General features: G+C 48.1%; 1 protein-coding gene and 1 long non-coding RNA gene across 10 annotated transcripts in view; both read right to left on the reverse strand.

Moving 5' to 3' along the window:
* The window catches only part of LOC135908623 (uncharacterized), a 269,964-nt gene that overhangs the window by 24,232 nt on the left and 226,513 nt on the right, over positions 1 to 19,219 (reverse strand). For 7 of the 9 annotated variants that reach the window (XM_065440458.1, XM_065440452.1, XM_065440459.1 and 4 more), the window contains 13 exons: positions 18,476 to 18,592; positions 17,740 to 17,856; positions 15,419 to 15,524; positions 15,296 to 15,364; positions 15,130 to 15,201; positions 14,844 to 14,915; positions 14,569 to 14,643; positions 12,308 to 12,379; positions 12,064 to 12,135; positions 11,930 to 12,001; positions 11,162 to 11,717; positions 8,383 to 8,701; positions 5,523 to 5,681 (listed from right to left, as the gene is read on the reverse strand). In XM_065440458.1, the coding sequence (XP_065296530.1) occupies positions 5,523 to 5,681; positions 8,383 to 8,701; positions 11,162 to 11,717; positions 11,930 to 12,001; positions 12,064 to 12,135; positions 12,308 to 12,379; positions 14,569 to 14,643; positions 14,844 to 14,915; positions 15,130 to 15,201; positions 15,296 to 15,364; positions 15,419 to 15,524; positions 17,740 to 17,856; positions 18,476 to 18,592 (1,878 nt within the window). The remainder of the gene's footprint in view (positions 1 to 5,522; positions 5,682 to 8,382; positions 8,702 to 11,161; positions 11,718 to 11,929; positions 12,002 to 12,063; positions 12,136 to 12,307; positions 12,380 to 14,568; positions 14,644 to 14,843; positions 14,916 to 15,129; positions 15,202 to 15,295; positions 15,365 to 15,418; positions 15,525 to 17,739; positions 17,857 to 18,475; positions 18,593 to 19,219) is intronic. The other 2 variants (XM_065440454.1, XM_065440455.1) reach the window with 2 other exon arrangements.
* Positions 1,442 to 5,510, reverse strand: LOC135908625 (uncharacterized). Its single transcript, XR_010566374.1, has 2 exons — positions 3,454 to 5,510; positions 1,442 to 3,270 (listed from the first exon to the last, which is right to left on the reverse strand). It is a non-coding gene; the product is annotated as an uncharacterized lncRNA (long non-coding RNA).

Raw genomic sequence — 19,219 nt, forward strand, 5'->3', positions numbered from 1 at the left:
AGTGAAGCAAAAAAAAAACATTGAAATTTGCGGTGGCGCTGCAGTCGCCTTCTTCTTAAAGCCCCTCAAACTTCTTAAAGTAGTGACACTCTCCTCCTCCGCCTTCCCTCCTCCTCGTTTCTCCTCTTATTCACGCTCCCTCCTCGACCGTGGCGCCTCCTACACTGCTCGAGAGTAGCAACGGCGCCAAAATGCGCTCCTCGCCACTCCGTGGACGCTTCTCGAGCAAAAATGGCGCTGATGCACGGCGTGAGGGCCCACGTGATGCTATTAGGCCAATAGAGACGCGGTGTCGGCCTCGGTCAGAGCGTGCGAGGAGGAGGCGGCATTCTTCAAAGCGTGGCGCTACTTTACGAAGTTTAGGGGCTTTACTTCTTCTGACGTTCCGGCCAATCCGGTGCCTCGACGGCCCGGCGGAACCACGCCTACCGATGGTGGTTACGGCGGCGCCCAGCTGTCGTCTGCTCGACGCGCCGCCGTCTCCTGAACACGCCGTCGTGCTTGTGTTTATTTCGTCATTTTCTCTCTAATTGATTTTTGTACCAGGTATGTAAAAATAGAATACAATATAATTACTGCTTTGACATGAATTGAGGTTCCTGGCTTCCGTCAAAATATGCCGTCTGCACGATATCTCCACGTTGTGGTTTGTCTCGTAACTCGGCGACTTGGCACAGTGTTCGAAGAATGAGAGGATGAGCACACTTCGGCGAAAGAACTACTGTTGTGTAGTGGGTTGCATCACCGTATACAGTAGATTGAAAGGTCAGGCCAAGCTCTCGCTCTTCGGAGTCCCTAAATATGAAGAACGGCGACGCGTGCAGGAGCTCATTCTTCACCGCACCGACTCCATTCGTGAGCTGCACTTTGATGCAAAGTACATACTGAGGCATTATGTGCATATCATTGAAGGCCAGGAAGTATCTACACAGTCTGGAAAGCCTGCGCTTCGGTCTGTTGCGGTACCCACAATCCTTTGCCGTATTTTCAGGATTATCTCTACGAGCAGCCTACACCCGGACAGCACACGCGAAAGAGAACGACCTCATATGCAACAGATGAAGGCCGGTCAACAAACAGAACGCTCCCGCTCTCAGTTGAACGGTCATTCAGACTGGAGGCATGTGTCAATGAAACCTACGCGAGCTCGAAGACATAGACAACCGATAACATGCTTCCTGTATAAACAATGTGTTTTGCTTTATTCACCCAGGGGGTCTGGAAAACCAACTACATCTCAGGCGTATATGACGCACAAAAATAGGGAAGAAAAAGGCTATTCCGTAAATATTTTCAAAACCCACAATTAACCTACAAAAGAAATGTGCTGCACGTAAAGAATAATGTGACCCATATAGGCTCCCTAAATCTCACATCGCTGCCGTTATTAGGGCATCGGGGAAATTTTGTTAGCACTAAATATATCGCCTTGAGAAAGGAAGAAAACAAAGGCTTACCAATTTTTATTTAACACCTAATTATGTCGCACAGTTCATTAATTCCTGTAACTCATCCCATTACGGCACATGGTCCCCATTTCTTCGGAATATCAGCTATGAATGTCATGGCTGCAGCAGGAGAGGGTGAACAGGGAGCACGAATCACGGTGTGTAAATTGGGAGCCTGTGTCACTGCGCCCACTGCAGGAGCAAATGCTTGCTTCGAGAGACTGCTTTCCAATGCAACTGACCAGGCTGCGACATCCAAGAAGCATAACACGGCGACCGTAACCAAGTGAGATAACAGCAAAATTAAACAGCAATCAATCACTGCATAGGGTTCATAGAATACATTATACATTGGCTAAGAACCACATGGCAACAGTGAGCATTCACATACATGGGTGTCTTACGGTACATTCAGCCACCTACCTACAGGCATGGTACTTGCCTTCGTCGCATGTAGTGGTCTGGTAACGAGCGACAACCAGCGGTACAAACAGATTGGACAGAGCCTCGCACCTATATGAACCAACAGTTGCCGTTGAAGATGAGCAACTTCCATTGCGAAGCAATCAGGTGACGCAGGCATCCGCTGCCGCAACCAACACAGCGATATGGACTACCCGGCATTTTAGCGTTACCTCCTTTCCAACCTGCACATTTATTTTCTTTTGAGGGCCGCTAATGTGTGGCTCACACTTGTTGTCCTACTTTGTCTCTAAATGGACAAGTCGCTCTCGTGGGCATCACCTTCGGCAGCCATTTTTGTGGCCTTTCCACCCATACGGCTATCAACGTCATACACTTCGAACCATGTAAGCACATATGCTGGTCTCAGTTTTGAGGAAATCATGGCCGAGGTAGGCCACAAGCACAATTTGCCCATTGTTGCAGCAAGAAAGAACGAACGGGGAGCAGCAGTCACGGTGTGTGTATACTGGGAATCTATGTCGCTGTGCGGACTGCAGGAGCAAATGCTTACCCATGCAATTGACCAGGCCCCCACATCCGAGAGACGTAACACGGCTATCACAGCAAGTGGGGCAGCACAACCAGATTTTTCAATCAATAACTTCAATGTAGCTTGCACAAGGACCCAGGCTATCGAGGAAGAAGAGTAATCATTGAGACTAAGAATATGGAAAATGAGAAACCTTGCATTCAAGAGAGAAGCCACACTGCTCTGCAAGTATTGAAGGCTTTAAACATCAAGAAAAGTAAAATGGTACATAGCACACGGTGTGTAGGTTAATACAAGACCCATGCTGATGCTGCATCAGCTATTTCGGGAGAGGAATTGTGCATAACATGCACTAGAGTATACTGCTACAGATATGTTAGGCTACTAGACAATGGCTGGTAGTAAGTGTCAGCAAAGAATCGTTTGACCTTTATGCTTGGATGAGGATGCATGAATCATCTCTAACAAAAATGGGCAATGAAAAAGCTTGCATTTATAGAAGAAAAATAACACTTGGCACAAATGGTATTGACATGGCCAGGAAGCTGATTAAGGGCAAACTGACGAAACTCTTGGCCAGCGTCGTCCGTGCTTGGTCAGAAGTTGCAGGTGCATCTGAAGACGAATTTCTGGAAAGTCCTTTTTGAGTTACCTGGATGACTCAGCCAAATGTCCGTGATAGTGGAATGGTGGCTGAAGCTCTTTTCAGTCTTGGCACAGTCCTCTGCAGACTTGATATCTCAACCAAATTTTTCTGCATGCGCTTCTTTGTTCGTGGTGTAAAAGCCTTGCAAATTCAGCTCTAGCCCCTTCATGTTGGTGTAGATAGGAGCTCCTGTGATGACCAAGATGTGCTTGGCATAGACTCTGTTGGGGCACAACGGTGACGCGAGATACAGCACAGATTAGCCAAACTCATGTGTGTTTTCTTTTATGTTCGAACCAATTATACTGAACCATAAATATGAACAAACATTCATATCTGCTGCAAATAGCAAGCCAATACTGCATATATCAAACATATTTATTTCTGAACCATGAGTTGTTTACCTTGTAATAGCAGCCAACGTCCACACAATGGCCTTGTTGTAGCAGGCAGCAGCTTCTGTTTAGTGCGTGGAGCGTGTTGCTTTATACTGGTGTCGTCCTCATTATACTGCATGTCTGATCATAAATTTTGACTGAATCAGGAATTGAAAAAGCACAATTTTGCAATATGAAATGCTAAAAGGTGTGACGTATATACTGTAATGGTTTGCGACTACAGAACACATGCAAATGTACACTGTCTGTTCTAGGGTGCTTAAGCAGCATGTCAAATAAATATTGCTATTGTCCATAAAATTGATGTCTGCCTAACTACAATGTATGTCAACAGCTTAAGTATCATTAAGATCACAAATGAGAACATTTGTGCGTTCATTTATGCGCTAGAAGAGATCACAATGCTGGTTCCACAAGAAAATTGATGAAAGTCATGAAGCTATTAGAACTGATGCATTATTTTTCTGCACGAACGTGATGCACGGCTTCACTACTGCAAAAATAAATGTCCTACGGTAAACCAAACTGAACAGCAAGAACATTTGGAACCAACAAGTACGAAATATGGGTGAATTATCATGCTTGCAACTGTTTAATACATTAAATTCTGCACTTTCACTTCATTTTTCCAAAGGATTATTCGGTCTTGTGGACGAAAGAAGTTGCCGGCGGACTCGAGTTTCATATGTATATTGATAAGGCTACTCAGTCACCTACGACCACGGCTACAATAACATGAAAAATGAGACGCGCGTTCCGATATCGCTCTTTCTTTCCTGGTTGTGTGTGTATAACGACAGCCTCACATGTAAAGGTTTATTTAGAAAACAGCAACTGAGATCCTGACTGCCCATATGTAATGCAGGATCTAGTTTGTTAACTTGTCCCCGCCTGTAAGTTAATGAGACGGATATTATATAACGATTCAAGCAGTGGTGTTAAACGACTCACCGTTATTGCCGTTGTCAGCCGCAGCAGCATCCAACTACCGTTGCGATGCAGACGTGTTCCAAATGGCTCACGACCGAAACCCAACTTTCGGGCTTACATGTCCGCTCGTAAACACGTCACTTCAACCCAAGTTAAATAGCGCGACATCGAAGCGAAATGAACTAGTTTTAGCAACACAGAAGCAACCAGTCTATAGTGTACGAACGAATGAATGTGCTGCCGTGCACTCGAAAATACCGGTGAAAATTTTAAATCCAGACCAGAAGTCACGTGAAAGATCGATGATGCTGAACACTATTTGCGCCTATAATGACAAAGGAAAAATAAACTTACTAATAAAAAGTACAATATATAATTAGCAATGGTCATTTTGCCCCTTTCTTATGTAATAAAAAGGCTTCGATAATTGTAAGAGAAAGTTTGCTAAATAAACTGGTGCTGTTTACAGCGCCTCCAGCGCAAAATATTAGAACTAACGTAAGCATCCCGAAGTGATTTTACTATGCAGGTTTTGTTAGCAGCGGCGCGCGGTTGATTTTTTCACCCTCTGTGGCCATTTATTGAGCTTGAGAGTGTGCGGGGCACAGTAGGTCGTGGTGCGGGGCCTCCTGCCGCGCGAGCCGAGAAGCTGGTTCCTGCTCCTCAGCTCTTTACTCTTCCCCAGCCGGGTTAACCCGGGTCGGCTCCGAGCCCTAGCTGCGGTGGCCGCTGCAAACTTAAATCACGTAGCCCTGCCTCCGAGACTTTAGTGGCGTCTGTTGCGATTCCGGAGGCAGGACCCGCGGTCTCTCGTCAAACCATTTGTCTAGCGCGCCAGCCTAGGAATCGTCACTTCCTCCGCAACAGGAAGTGGGCCGGCAGCGAGCGCCGTCTCTCCGCGGCTACCCTGAACTAGCCTCTGTACGCAGTGTGCATATTCGACTGGTGCCGTCTTGCTGCCACGTTTCTTGCTTACGAAGGTTCTCGACGAGCTAGTATCCCAAGATGGCGGCCACGATGATGAAATCATCTATGCAAGAAACGCATGACGTCACGACGGAACAAATGACGAAAGAAAAAAAAAAGAGAGAGAAAATCCGCGTAGGTCAGAGGAACAGAGGCCAGAAAATGACGGCGAGACTTACGGGCAATCGCCTTGCTGAAGGAGAGCGAGTGCTTCTTGCGGGCTAGCCCGACGCGCAGCAGGAACAAGCGGAACCGCAGCGATGCGATGGTGTAGATGAGCGGGTTGGCCGCCGAGTTGGCGGGCAGCACGAACACGGCCGTCCACGCGTACGCCTCGCCTGCGCATGCCGCGCGCTATCAGCCGGCGTCGCTGCTTATGTCCGGCTGGCCGAGCTGCCGCTAAATTTTTTAAAATGTGCCCGTGGCAGATAGCGCACGAGGTCATTATTTCTACGAGAAATTAAAATGCCTGACTATATAATTAGCACGATTGCGTTAATTAACTTCTCAATTAACAATTTTACGGCACGTATTTTATTCTACGATCTGTAAGTGAGTTGGCAAGGCGTATCCACTTGGACCGAATTCTCTGGACTGCACAAGTTTTCAAGTATAGAATTTCGTAGTGTCCGGCGAAATGCATTGGTGTTCCAGGATCACGCGCTTCAATGCATAAAACATTGGTTTATTGAAGTAGCTCCAACACCAGTGCATCTCGTCGGACACATCGAAAATTAATGTCTCGAAACTGGGGCGATCCTGAGGATTCGTTCCAAGTGTATACGCCTTGCGAACTCACTATAGGCACAGTTCGTAGATTAAAATACGTGCCGTAAAATGGGTAATTGAGAAGTTAATTAATGCAGTCGTGCTAATTATTCAAGTAACCATTCTTGTTTCCGATAGGAGTAACGACCACCCGATCGAGTAATTTAGATCCAGGGTTGAAGCCACAGGTGCAGCTCCGTGAGAACTATCCGGAGCGCACCAGCGCCGTCGCCGTGCCGTCGTCGGCCTCCGCCGGGGGCACCAGGCGTGCGTGGCCGGTGGGGCATGAACTCTGCTAAAACACGTTGGCGGCCTGGCTGGTTTGAATCCACGACAGAAGAAAGAAGGAGACACGCAGAGACACGGCGCTACTTTAAACTTGTAGTTTTTATTTTCGCACGAGCTGATAAATATATATACCGTACGAGCGGAAACAAACGAGACAGCAATGAAGGACATTCAGCGCTGCATGCCGAAGAACCGTGCACGTGTCCAAGGCATGGTCAACACGTACACTGAAATAGTTACGAAGATAAACAGAGGAATGGTGTCTTTTTTTTTTTTCAGATAGCGACACTGATAGCTTGCTCACGCATATTTCCTCTAGATTTGCAATTCTACAGGCCTCCACAATCGCCATTGTCATAGTTCTAAGAGTACTATACGAAATGGAAGTACTTTCGAACATGGGATCGCAGCGACAATCTCGGCAATGAATGGTCCGAGATTACTCTAGTGACGTTATATTGATGCCCTTTAGTCTCTCATTGATGCATCCGCCAGTTTGACCAACATACGTTCTTCCGCGCGGAATGGCAGACAACCCTATGAGTGCAGGTTACAAAATGTTTGCGATGTTGTGTAGACCATGCGTTCGTCTTGTCTGTCTCTGAGTTAACCTGTTTGCATAGCTTCTGTAGAGGCTCAGTCTTGCAGATTATGGTTACCCCTTGCATTTGCTCATCTCGGTCGCAGAGGGCTTGAGTAGGAAGTATAAAAACGCATCGAAGGGAAGCAGTATCACTGCTAGAGCAAATGAAGTTGCTGTGGTGCCACGCATTCATTGTATTTTGCATTATCTCACAAGAATAGCGGGGAAGGCGGGGGTGGATGTGGTTTTTCCTGCCCCTGTGGAGGCCTATGAAATTGCAAAACGAGAAGAAAGGCACGTAAGCAAGCTTTCAGTGTCGCTATCTGGAAAAGAGATACGATTGCTCGGTTTATCGCTGTACCTATTGCAGTGTATGTTTTGATCATGCCTTTGACACGTGTACGGTTCACCGACATGCACCACTGAATGTTCTTTCTTGTCTCTGCTATTTTCGCTCGTTCGGTATATAGTTATTGGTTCGTGCGAAAATAAAAATATATAGCTGAAAGTAGCGCTGTCTCAGTGTGTCTGTGCCTTTCTACATCCTCGTTAAGTCGCGCTTACACATTCTGTCATGGACGAACTCAGCGCAATGGATGAAGGTAAAGATGAAAGACGACACCAGGAAAATAATCACCGTGGCTGAGTAAATACGTTACTGTGAACAAATTGGCACAAACAAACAAACAAAAAAAAACATCAGAAAAACATTCACGCTGCATTAACAAAGATAGCACAGAATTTTTTTTTTTTTAATGGTGATAGGCCTTGCAGCTATACCGGGCGTTTCTACGAGTACTCTAAGCGATATTTAAAGATAGCTATTTCGAAATAAAAGAGCGGTCCCTTCGGGAACATGCCATCAGTGGCGGCAACCACGGGTTGACGGATGATACGGGGTAATTAGACGCTAATGAACGAATAACCATTAACTAACCTTTAAACGTTTGGTTTCCGCGGGCTCATCGTAATTGGGGAATTGATGCGAGCGCTCTGTACAAGTCATGCCAACTTCTGGGTCTGGCAAAATGATATTATTCGCGTAACTGTGACACGACGAACTCGGGCCATCAGAGGGCACGAAATCGAAACTGGGAAGTGCAGCGAGTGCAAAGCCGCGCCCCTCGAGGCGACGCTCTGCGTACGTCACCCAGCAGCCAGCGCGCTGGCTGACGTAGTAGGTGACGTAAGCGGTGATGCAAACGGTTACGTTATTGCACAGTATGCGCTGTTGGCCGTGAAAACAAGCAACACGAAGAGTGGTGGGCAATCACACCCGCCTATCGAAATTTTTTTTTAGCCCGAAATGTTGCCTCTAAGCTCATGCACACAGACGGCATTTTCGACGGCGCGTGCTCCAACACTTGATTGACGCGCACAAGTCGAGCTTCGCTGCTCACCCGGTATGCGGACGCCCGACATGGCCATGAGCCCCATGACGATCATGGGGAACCAGCAGAGCGAGTTGGTGAACACGATGAGCGCCATCTGGCGGCCGACCAGGCTGTCGGCGGCCTGCGGGGGCCGCGCCGTGTGCCGCTTGACGGCCGTCTTGGAGCGCCGGATGCTGAGGTACATGTACGCGTACGCGGCCACGATGCTGGCGAAGGCGAAGAGGTTGGCGCAGAAGAACACGGCCACCGAGTACTCCCAGCCGGACGGCTTCTGGCTCGTGATGTGCAGCGCCAGGCACACGCCCGAGCGCGCGTAGAACTCTCCCTGGAGGGAATAATGGCGCCGAGTCAATCCCCGCGGCGGCACGAGGCTATGCGTATCGTCGGCCTCGAGACGGGATAACAGCTGTTAAAAGAGATGCGATACACGGCCGTGAGACCTCGCTTAACGAGTCTTCTCCTGCCACCAGAAAATTATTCGTTTGCTAATTACCTGGCACAAAATGCTGGCTAAATAAAGAGTAATAATGGACAAATTTCCAAATTTGTGTAAACGAGGGCGTGGCTTCCAGTTCGCTATTCCGAGTTTCAGTGGCGCCCGTACACCCACCGCGTGCCTTCTTCGAAATGCCCACCTGCTTCTCGTGTGCCGCTCACAAGTTGGTTATGATGTTTGTGGTACCATAATTGGCTGTAAAACTTATACGTTCCTTATTCTCTTAGTTCCCAGCAGCGATTTTCACCGTTAAACATTAATGTGATTGCCACTCATGTCTACCTTTCCTGTGGCTTTGCTGTTCGTCGCGGTACAACTGCTTTGATTTCTTTGCCCGAGTTGTTCTGGATGCCCGGCATCCTACATATTTCTATGCCTGTCGCTCAGCATCGTCTTTCGGGTGTCGGTCGGGATCTGTTCCAGGTCACGTCGACGACCGGAGTCCGCAGAGGAAGAAGCAAGAGAAACCGGCGTCATTGCGCAATTGGCGCGCATATATATATATTTTTTTTGCAGCTTGCCGCGGAAAGAAACGCGAAGTGTATATTCATCATCATTCAGGAGTGACAGGAGAAATCGATATTGTCTTACGATAAATCACTGCTACACCTCACTTTATGCTCTTCCTTCCTTTCTTAAAGGTTGTTTACAACATCGAACGTAAATTTAGGGCATGAATTAAAGCTTGCGCATCCTAAATTACAGCGCTGCGTACTTCGATGCACCGGACATTGTCAGCAGCCACGAAGGGCTCGATTCCGACGCTCGTGTGTCGCCGCGTCGTTTTGAAGAAAACAAATTAAATAACTAAATAAATAAATAAATAAATAAATAAATAAATAAATAAATAAATAAATAAAATGTCGCAGTTGCGCCCGAAAGTTGAATCATCGATTGTGGTAGCAAATTATCAGAGAGGCTATATAAAGTAAGGATAGTAGTTTTCACTTGTAAACATTCGCTTACTAATTAAATTAACCAGCATGATGTATACGTCCCGCGCGCACAGGCAAACATGAACAGATCTCGCTTGATGACCGCGCACACTACCATCATCATCATCATCATCATCATCATCATCATCATATTTGATGTCCACTGCAGGACGAAGGCCTCTCCCTGCCATCTCCAATTACCCCTGTGCTGCGCCAACCGATTCCAACTAGCACCCGTGAATTTCCTAATTTCATCGCTAGTCTCTGCCGTCCTCGACTGCGCTTCCCTTCTCTTGGCACCCATTCTGTAACCATAATAGTCTAACTGTCAACAAACCTGCTCATTACATGACCTGCCCAATTCCATTTTTTTTTGTCTTAATGTCCATTAGAATATCAGCTATATCCGTTTGATCTCTGATCCAAACCGCTCTCTTTCTGTCTCTCAAGGCACACTCGCTGTCAAAATGCCGGTGTAGAGAAGAGCGGCAGCGAGAGAATTCACCTTCATGCTGCCTTCAACACGAACTAATAAGCGGCGAGAACACAGTGAACGCGAAGCTCTCGGCGCTCCTATACTCTGTACTCGTCGCAGGTCGAGACAGGGCCCACCCGGCCGCGCTCAGCCGCGCCCCACGCCTGCCTCCCTTGCGCGCGCCTGATCGTGCCACCAGCCTCGGCCCATCGTCGCACGATATCAGTAGCGCCCAGTGAATACATGGCGCGGCCAAGATTTTATCGCATGCACTTGAAACTCATATGGGACATCACGACGACGGCGACGTCGCAAATGCGCTGGAGTGTCCACATCGCAATTATTTATCGCAATGATAAATAAATAGTCAAATAGTCTCAATGAAGCCACGGCATCTCAAAGGTACACTAAATAGAAAGAAATAAGTTGAGCTGTATAAATAAATTCCCTTTCTACAATACCGAAAAAAATATGACCCTTACCGTTAGAGTCACTGTTACCAAAAGTCGCTCTTACCGTTACAGTGCCTGCTTGGCAAGCCAGAAATGACGCCAAAAAAGAAAAAAAACCAAAGGCTGGTGGCGACGATGCCTTCAAGTTACCGCACCAACTCACAGTGACGTCATGGATCTTGACGGCCACCTGCTATAGGGCCTAGTTAGCTTGTTATCGAAGAAGATCGGCGATTACACTGTCTCTCTACAACAGAACCCCAAATATGGAAGTGTCGATAACTTTTATTCAGGGCCCAACTTCGGCCTCTACTTTCTGTCGTAATGATCAACATATTGTTGCGAAGTTAACGTTTTGAAAGCATACTTTATCAATCGACTTCAGTGCGTCCCCCGCTAACGAGGTCGTCGACACTAGGAGGCGCACCTGGAAGTACGGCTGCACGACGAGCGGCAGCGCGGCGATGGCGGCCGCGGTGGCCCAGGCGGCCGCGATGAGCTGGTAGGTCCGCCGCAGCCCGAAGCGCACCACGGAGAAGGGGAAGGAGATGCAGATGAGCCGGTCGGCCGTGATGAGCACCAGCGTGAAGATGGAGCTCTCGCTGGACAGCGTCGACAGGAAGCCGCACAGCTTGCACAGGGCGCTGGCGCGCCACACGTCCGAGTTCTGGATGTAGCGGCCGCGGTAGTAGATGTCCACGCTCGCGATGACGATCAGGTAGACGCCCATGAGCAGGTCGGCGCAGCCGAGCGACAGGATGAGCGTCGAGCTCACCGGGTTCGAGTTCTTGGTCTTGAGGCGCCACGCGATGACGAACAGGTTGCCCAGCAGCGCCACCACTCCCAGCACCCAGAGGAAGGAGCGCTGCACGGGGCTGCTCATGAGGTCCTCGCACGACGAGATCTCGTCGGCCGGCGGCAGGCAGTAGTCGAAGGACACTTGGGGCGACGCCAGGCAGCAGAACTTGAACGAGTCGCTGAAGCTGCGCGGTGGGACGGGGAGAGACGCGGCCTCGAGATGCTTGCCAGCAAGCGGATCCGAGCCCGCTGTGGCTTTCGGCTTGTCGCAACTATAGTGCTCTTGCCACTTCTTCGCACTTGGGAGAATCCATCCCGCATACTTTTAGTTTCATCCGACGTTCACTCCCCCTCTACACACGCGCGCCGGCACACACAGCAGAAAAGCTTTACTTACAGAGACTCCAGAGAGTGCAGGCCGTGGAACATTTCGTGAGAGAAGTGTTGGATGTCGTTGCCCTGTATGTCCCTGCAAAGAGCGAAAAACACAGGCGGCGCTGGTGACAGGTTCGCCACGCCGGCTGCACTTACAAGCTGGTGACGCTCTTCAATCCCTGAAACGCTCCGTCTTCCACGTACTGCAGCTTGTTGTTCCGCAGATTCCTGCAAGTCGATTTGTTCCAAGCTGACGCACACAGGGCTAGCTGAAGACGCATGAGGTGAGAAGATGCGCCTTTGCTGAGAAGCAAAACGCTTCGGCCACCGCGGCGCGTTCACTTGTACAATGGAATGAAAATGTTGCGAGATAAACGAAATGAGTAAGGCACATGCTTACAGTGTCGTCACTTGGTCCAAGCCCACGAAAGTGTTTCTCTTGAGCCCCGAAAGAGCCATGCCGCTTAGGTTTCTGTTCAAAAGTGTTGATGAAATACAAGTTGTGGTGCTGCTCACAGCAAATGATCCACAAGCAACCTTGCAACTCCACGAGTTATGTGCACGATAAGGTAGTCCCTTACAGATGTGGCCTTGAACATTAATTTATATGAAAAACCTTCGGCAGAACCACCTGTTTGGTGCGGTAAGGAATTTCCATCAGGTACAGATTCCTTTGCTCAGCATTTTACGATAGAGGCAAAAGTTTCGTTCGAAGGCCGTTTTTGTCTTCCATTCAACATTTCCATTTTCTTTAGGCGTCCGATGTCAAAAGACAATTAGTGATACACGTAACATAAGGAAAGACCCTGGCAATAACTCGGACACATTGAGGACGTGAAAAAGACAGAATGAATAAATGTTGCTCGGCCTTCACAAGTGTATTACAAATCCAATTTACGCAATTCAACGCGGCTAACAACTTCTGTAGAAGGAAGACGTATATTACGTTTGCCTATACTATCACGGAATCTTGCACTAATTAACTGGGAGCGGAGAAATGGTTTTGCTCGGCATCCATTGCAGGAAATTTGATGACGTTTCCTTGCATTTCAAAGGAAACGTTAAATCTACAGATCATTGGGGCCATCAATCTTTTTATCAAGAAACGTCAGAATTCGTAATGTTTGAGGAAACAGAAGCAACAAGTTTACAACTCCGAAACTCGGTAATAAATAATTATATTACAATTTCATAAAATGCCCTGATTGGGACATTTAAAGTGGACGAGATAGATGTGTTATACACCGCTGTTAAATATACCACTAATTTGTAAGAAGGACTTTTGTAAGACCTTCGTAACAATTGTCACAACTTCTCCTATACTATAAACTCGTATTTGTCAAATTTGTCCGTTTCATACGCACTAACAGATGTCATTTACAGAACTGCGATGTATGTTTTTGGCGCAGCGTTATGAATATGTAAACTGTGCGCTTCAATTTTCTCAACTTACCGACTTTCGGCAAGTTTCGTTAAAATACAGGGCTCAAGAAAACAATCTTGCTGCCTATATACGGTCGGCATAACTTAGCCCCCCTCCCCCCCCTCTTCTCTCATAAATGCAACACGCACTTCACTGAAATCGGGTGAACAGTTGTTTAAATTGTAATGAAGAATAAGGGGTTACGGACTGGATTCCAAGGGAAGGGAAGCGTAGCAGGGGACGGCAGAAAGTTAGGTGGGCGGATGAGATTAAGAAGTTTGCAGGGACGGCATGGCCACAATTAGTACATGACCGGGGTTGTTGGAGAAATATGGGAGAGGCCTTTGCCCTGCAGTGGGCGTAACCAGGCTGCTGCTGCTGCTGCTGCTGCTGCTGCTGCTGCTGCTGCTGCTGCTGCTGCTGCTGCTGCTGCTGCTGCTGATGATGATGATGATGATGAAGAAGAAGAAGAAGAGCACAAGAACAAGGCCAGCCAGATCGTCTCTGCCATGCCTGCTGTGCAACCAGTGCGCCAGCCGGATCGCCAGTGCTTGGCACGAGTGTGAGCCGTTCGCGCAACCAGCTGTTCCTGCTCTGCGTCACCTGCCCCCTCGGTTACGAAGAGACGTTACCCTCTGAACTGTTCAGTGCACCCATTACAAAATATAGTATTTCTGAACTCCACATATATTTAAATAAATAAATCTGTGCGAGTTTCCCTCTTTGGCATGTCTAGAAAAGTCTAGCTTTGATATAACATGCGGAAGATGGCTCCAGTTCATGCTTATGTACCTGCACAGTGAATCGACAGCACTTCCACAGGCCACAACGGCACAAGATGTGGGCCAGCTGCTTTCCCGTTTCTATTAAATATAGACCTACATATATGTTACGTTCCAGAGAAACTGCAGTTGCCTGCGGTGATTCGAGGTCGTACACATGCCGTCTAATTATGTACGCATCTTGATTAGCGCGCCTTGGAAGACAGCGATAATAGGATGGCAGTGATAGATCACTCCGTCAAAGGGATCACTGGCAAAAACTAGAACAACGCACAGGACAACATGCTGTTGTAAACGTGCCAAACTGTCCTGTTTTATATGCCGCGTGCTACGAGTACATAAAGTTGCAGACGGGCGGTGAAGGCAAACACAAGAATTACCGCATAAGCGACAGAATGCCAACATTTTCAAATTTATCTTAACTATTGAACCGTTCGCAAAACATGCAGTACTTACAGGAAGGTCAGTTTGTTGAGGCCGACAAACGCGCCAGCCTTAATTTCAGACAGAATTGGGTTGTTTTCCAAGTGTCTGCATACAAATACAGATGGTGCAATGACAGTTAATGAAAAGAAGAAGAAAATAAGAGGTGTAGATTAGGCGTTCTACGAATATAAAGAAATCTCTTGTGTGCATACAATAGTAAATTATAAAAAGAAAGGGAACTACTGAGCAGCGATGGGGCTGGCAAAATTTTGCAGTTATGGCTGAGGTGCAAGTTCGGAACTCACAGGAATCTTACGTTCTTCAGGCCAGCAAAAGCGGCAGTCTCTATCTGAACAATGCGGTTGTTCCTCAAGTCCCTGAAAGGAAAAAATAAATCGGAGTCAGCAGTTACATAGAAACTCTCTGTCACTTAGCTTTATGACTGCGCGAACAAACGACCACAGAGGGAGAGCACACAAGGACAGGCGGCTGTCCTTGTGTGCTCTCTCTCTGTGATCGTTTGTCCGCGTAGTTATAAAACTGTTCGCTAATATGCACCAACTCGCCCAAGAACACGATCTCTCATCTTACAGGAGGTACAGGTTCTTCAGTTCGATAAACTTGTTCGACGGCAACACGGTCAGTCCATTGTACTGCAATATCCTGCAAGTAAGATGCATGGTACACTCAGTGAATTATGACCCGATTTCTTGCTTTATAATGAACAATTTAGATAGTGAATTCGCGTATATCTTACAGTTCACCCAGTCTCTTAAAAGGCGAGAAATTAGACTTGAGTATATCCAGGCGGTTGAAGCTGAAATTTCTGAAAATGAAACGCTGTAAGCGTGCGTGTGCGTGCGCTTGGTGCAGCACTCACAGCTTTCGAACCAGGTGGGACAGGTCGTCGGGGAGCGCGACCAAGTTCTTCTCGATGCACTTGACGAAGTGACCCCTGCACTGGCACGCGGCCGGGCACCGGAGGTCTGCGAATGCGAGAGCACGTCGCAACTTGCCTGTAACGACTTCTTTTGCGCTCGTCCGAGCACGAAACTTTCGCTGAATAAACAAACTCTGTGCTAGCGATTGTTTCGTCAAAGCTGCTGAAGAAGGAGTAATCTCACGCTGCGTTCTTTTTTTTTTCGGAGCTTGCGATAACCGCAAATGAGCTCTTGGCGTTCCCGTATCACATTCATTAACCAACCACGCGGCGTCTGAGATATTCGAATATTTCGGCACATTGTGAAACACACTAAGAAGCAGCGATCAGCGTAAGTATGTAAAACATGCCTAAATCAGAAGCTCCATTTTCGTTCATTTGAATAGCTGACTATAAGAAAAGAGAAAATAATAAGGGTTCAACTTCTCGGTCTTTAATTTCGCACTTAAACCGCCGGTAGATCAGCATGAGGTGAGGAATTTGAACATGTTTCTCTTTTCAAATGGCGCAGGGGAACGTTCTCGGCGCTTGCTAGGCATTTGTTCTTTCGGAATGCAATGTAGTCCAATTCTTTACCGATGAAGTAGACCCGAGTCGACGCCGCCCAAATTTACACGACGTCGCGGCGACCTGGCACTTCGAGCCATGTTTAGTTTTTCGCCAATTACAGCGCACACCGGGGCGCGGACAGGAAGCGCCGGCTGCGGTCCCAGTGCTGGAGTTCTTCTAGCGAAGCCGGGTGAACACACGTCGCCGTCACGGCTCCGAGTGGAACACTTGCGGCGACCGGCATTTGCGCGCAACTTCGGCGGAACACGTCCACCACAGGAAAGGGCCACACTGACGGCGACCTGCCTTCAGCCTACTTCGTTAGTAGATTTCCAGCACTGGGACCACAGTCAGCGCTTCCTGTCCTCGTCCCGGTGTGCGCTCGAATTCACAGTGACGCGGAACATCAACTGGGCCGGTTTCAAACCTTGTTTAGTTTTTACGTCTTTTCCGGCTGCTTCATCGTGTGGAAGAGTGGCCGCTTTGTTTTTGCAGGAGTGTAAAGCAGACGCGGCAGGAGCGGGATAGTTAAAATAGTTTTAAAGCCATTTGAGCTACGCAGGTTGAAAGAGTTGGGATCCTTCAAGCGCGGGCCGCGCATCGATATCGAGACAGCACGGCGGCGCCGACGGCGTGAACTCCAGCGCCGCAGTGAGACGCGAGCACGTCTCACGACACGCGCTGTGCCCCATTCGCGCCGCGAGGGCGATCACGCGGTGAAGCAGCCACAAACGAGTGGAATCTCGCTGAGCGGGAGGGGCCGCACGGACGTGTTCCGATGTACAGCGTTCATCGAGATAGACGTGCAGAGGTGCAGCACCATATGCTATACACACCCCGACAACACTGCTGTCAAAAAGGTTGAGAAGCGAGTGTGCCACTTCATAGTTAAAGAAAAAAAACGACAATGTGCTTAGGATTTATTCTGGAAACAGTAGCGGCCGGCCGATAATCCAGACTCCTCGAACACGGAGAGTCAAGGAAACAAGGTGTTCCCTAAGGTGCGATAAAATGACTAGAAGAAATTATTGCTGCTAAACATGCTGCTGCACGTGCATATGCTTTCATGCGACCTCGCCAGTCTGTACCACAACCATCGTCACGCTGCATATCGATACACATGCCAGACCAAAGTGCGGTTAATGCACAAATCTTGTCAACATTAACATAGGTTGGCCGCGCTCCCATAGCCGAACAGGAGCGGGTTTTTCGCAACAGCCATTTCCCGGTCCTTCCGCCGCTTTATCGCCGCCTTCATTGGCTATATTCTACATATATATATATATATATATATATATATATATATATATATATATATATATATATATATATATATATATATATATATATATATATATATATATAATGGCTTGATGTTGTAGTTTTGTAGTTCCGTTATTGGGAGTTGCGAACAATTTGGTTCCAATTAACTAAAGCTCTTTTTATATTGCTCTCATACAAAAGGAACCAAACGAGAACCCGCCATGGTTGCTTAGTGGCTATGGTGTTCGGCTGCTAAGCATGAGGTCGCGGGATGGAATCTCGGCCTCGGCGGCTGCATTTCCGTGGGAGCTAAGTGCGAAAACACCCGTGCACTTAAATTTAGGTCCACGTTAAAGAACCCCAGGTAGTCCAAATTTCCGGAGTACCCCCACTATACGCCGTGCCTCATAATCAGAAAGTGGTGCTTGCTCGTCCCACAGTTCGCGTACCGCAGAGGTGCTCGTCGTCCCCGTGCTTGCACTGGCGGGTTCCGTCGCACAGCTGGTGCAGGGCCACGCACGAACTCTGGTTGCGGCACTTGTAGCGGCCCGGGCACGTGTACTTGCCTGCGGCACGAGAGGGGCGCGGTCCACGAAAAGAGGTCGGAAGCAAGTATGTCCGCAGAATGCGCGCATATCGTACAATACGAACCACAATGTAACACTATAAGGTCAATTCCGGGAGCGTGAAAAGATTTGCGCCAGTCAGATATAACCGAAAAATACTCGGCCGTGCAAACCCACAGAGCAGTTAACGCGTTGAAAGTTTTACACCGGGCTACAAAAGGAAATTTCACAACCCAGAATCCCGAAACAAGTTCGTAGTATTTGTGGGATTTAATGGTAGCCGTGGTAAAAAAAAAAAAGAACAGCCTTCTAGATTTAATTGTCTTGAATTTATCTAAAGTCAATGTAGCTTCTGTTTTCTGGCACTATAGGTGTGGGGCTTTTCGTCATCGCTTCCGCAGGAACCCGCATTCCGTGCAAATTTCTTTCGCAAGCGGAGATTCCAAAATTTGTGGCGAATTCGGCAAATCGCACCGCTGGGGCGTCGCGTGAAACGGCGCATCAGGGCGATGGTGACTTCCCGCATTCGCCATCAGCGAAGCACGATGCAATACATGAACACGCGATTTCAGCGAAAGCCAGTCACGTCTCTTAGAACCCTCAGCGTGTATATACTCACTGCATTCGATTTCGTCTTCGCCGCCGATGCAGTCCCACTTTCCGTCGCACAGGAAGTGCGACGGAATGCAGTACGACCTCGCGCACTTGACGTAGTCCTCCGGACAGACCACGTGCTCTGCGAGGAGGAAACAGACGCTTCAGCTTGATGCTGCACGCTCGAATGACGGCGCGAATGGCGAAGAACTTATCGGCACGGCTCGCCCATTGCCGATGGCAGCGCGGCTGTCGACGCTGACACCGCGAGCGAAGAGAGCGCGCGAGGTGCGGCTGTTCTTAGCAAGGCGACTACTGCAACCGCCACAGGAGAAAGGGTACGTGAGTTTTGTGCCGACACGTCTCGGAGCTGGGAACGAGAGGAGGGGTTTTAGGACATCGCCCTATGGATCGGTAAAAAAAAGCCTTAAGTGGAAGCTTTAGCTCGGGCCCAAATGCGACGCGGCCTATTCAAATACATGTAACATGTAAAAACGCTTTTCTGAGATAGCCCTTGGACCGATTTCAATGAAGTTTGTTGCATTTGAGAGAGGCAGTTAAGTTCTGGTGACTGTTGGAAGCGGAATTTCGGTTTAGGGCCTGAATCGTAGCGAGAGAATAAACCACAGCAAAGCCGTCAAGTCTTATAACACACGTGTTGATGTTTTTCGTTATTTTTTTCCCCGGATGTAATTGAAATGTGGAATGCCTTACCTGATGTTGTTGTAGATCAGACAGATGTGCACAAATTCGAATGCTTGATTGATAT

The sequence above is a fragment of the Dermacentor albipictus genome, chromosome 4, assembly GCF_038994185.2.
Source record: "Dermacentor albipictus isolate Rhodes 1998 colony chromosome 4, USDA_Dalb.pri_finalv2, whole genome shotgun sequence".
NCBI lineage: Eukaryota > Metazoa > Arthropoda > Arachnida > Ixodida > Ixodidae > Dermacentor > Dermacentor albipictus.